Source organism: Cucumis melo, chromosome 3 (assembly GCF_025177605.1).
Source record: "Cucumis melo cultivar AY chromosome 3, USDA_Cmelo_AY_1.0, whole genome shotgun sequence".
Taxonomy (NCBI): Eukaryota; Viridiplantae; Streptophyta; class Magnoliopsida; order Cucurbitales; family Cucurbitaceae; genus Cucumis; species Cucumis melo.
Window position 1 is genome coordinate 22,767,001 of NC_066859.1, and position 1,658 is coordinate 22,768,658.

Here is a 1,658-nt window from a genome sequence, read left to right on the forward strand (position 1 = left end):
TTCTATTTTTGAAGTTTATAGCAAAAAAAAAAAAAAAAAAAAAAGCAAAGGTAGTATATTTGTCTCATTCATGCTGCTTAATATTTTCTTTTTACTCTATTATATTTTATTGCTTTTTATATTTATGTACTCCAACTAAAAGACCTTTGGGACCAAACATCACAAGAATGGATCCTAAAATCAAGAAGACCACTAAATGAAAGGGAAACTGGGCTATGGAACCTCATCAAAAGAGAGCTCCCCAAACCAGACACTACCAAAGGAGACAACTCCTTGATTTGGGTTCCTAATGACAAGAAATATTTCTCAGTTGGATCAGTCAAAGAAGTATTACAAAGAGATCAAGACCAGAACAACCAACAAGCAAATGATAGAATCCTTGAAATGACCTGGAAGACCAAACTACCAAAAAAACAAATTTCTTTTTTGGTCCACAAGACAAAAGTGTATCAATACGATGAGGACTCTACAAAAAAGACTTCCAACCTCACGCCTAAATCCAAACATGTGCTTTCTGTGCAAGGAAGCAAACAAAGATCTTCAACACCTTTTCATACAGAGTGCAATTTCACAAAAGAGATTTGGAACAAACTCAAAAATAGCACAGGGATCAATTCGAACAAAGAAAGTATGGATACAATTTTCGAAGATCTTTACTCCTTGAAGAAGAAAACAAGAACGAACATCGTACATCTTAATGCAGGGATCACAACTCTGTGGAGCTTGTGGAAGGAAAGACATAACAGGATCTTCAAAAGCTTAGAAAGAAGCATAAACAACATATGGGAGGATATACAAAATCTCATAGGAATGTGGTCCAGCAGAAATAAGGAACTAGAGGACTAGAATCAAATTTTAACATCTTAATTAGTTGTATCTTTCCAAAAGAAAAACATTTTTAGTTGTAATTTTGTATGTGATTATTCACGAAATGATTTTGGTTAATTTTTTGAAGATAAAAATAAGAAAAAGAAAAACAAAAGACTAAAAATATGCTATTTAATTACAACTTCCGTTTTTCCTCTCTGGAACGAAAAAACCATCTCTAAAATTCATCTGTATATGTATATGTATTGATCAAATGACTCATATCAATAATTAAGGGCACAATAATATTGGCATAGAACAAAGAAATCAAAATGGCCAAAAACTCTTGCCTCATTATTGTCTCTCTCGTTGAAGTTCTTTTGTTCACCATCATTTCCAATGTAGCATCATCTATCGACGTCATTTCCACCATCTGTCCAAAAACCTCAAACCCACCATATTGTTCAAGTGTGTTGAAATCTGCAGGCACTACAAATATAAAAGGTTTAGCTGTATATACATTAAATCTCGCCCATGCAAATGCTAAAAAATCTTTGACCCTAGCCAACTCACTGGCAAAAACCACCACCAATCCTCAACTTAAGCAACAATATTCGTCTTGTGCTGAGAGCTACGATGGAGCTGTTGGTGATATTGAAAATGCCCAAAAGGACATGGCCATTGGTGACTTTAATGGTGTCAATATTGTAATTTCTGGTGCCATGACAGAGATTGACGACTGTCAGGATAAGTTTGTGCAGCCACCAAAGGATACGTTGTCGCTTTTGAAGAATGGCAAGACTCTAAAAGACATATGCAGCATTATTTTGGTTATATCGAATCTTCTTTAA

The 1,658-nt window shown here is 34.5% G+C and overlaps 1 protein-coding gene across 1 annotated transcript; it reads left to right on the forward strand.

The window, feature by feature from the left end:
• The first annotated feature begins 1,139 nt into the window (after positions 1 to 1,139).
• On the forward strand, positions 1,140 to 1,658 carry LOC103496648 (pectinesterase inhibitor-like). The gene has a single exon (XM_008458587.2). It carries the CDS (start codon positions 1,140 to 1,142, stop codon positions 1,656 to 1,658), a length of 519 nt encoding a protein of 172 aa, XP_008456809.2.

Excerpts from the sequence above, each read along its gene's own strand:
- LOC103496648 (XM_008458587.2), top strand. The coding sequence starts at position 1,140 with ATGGCCAAAAACTCTTGCCTCATTATTGTCTCTCTCGTTGAAGTTCTT.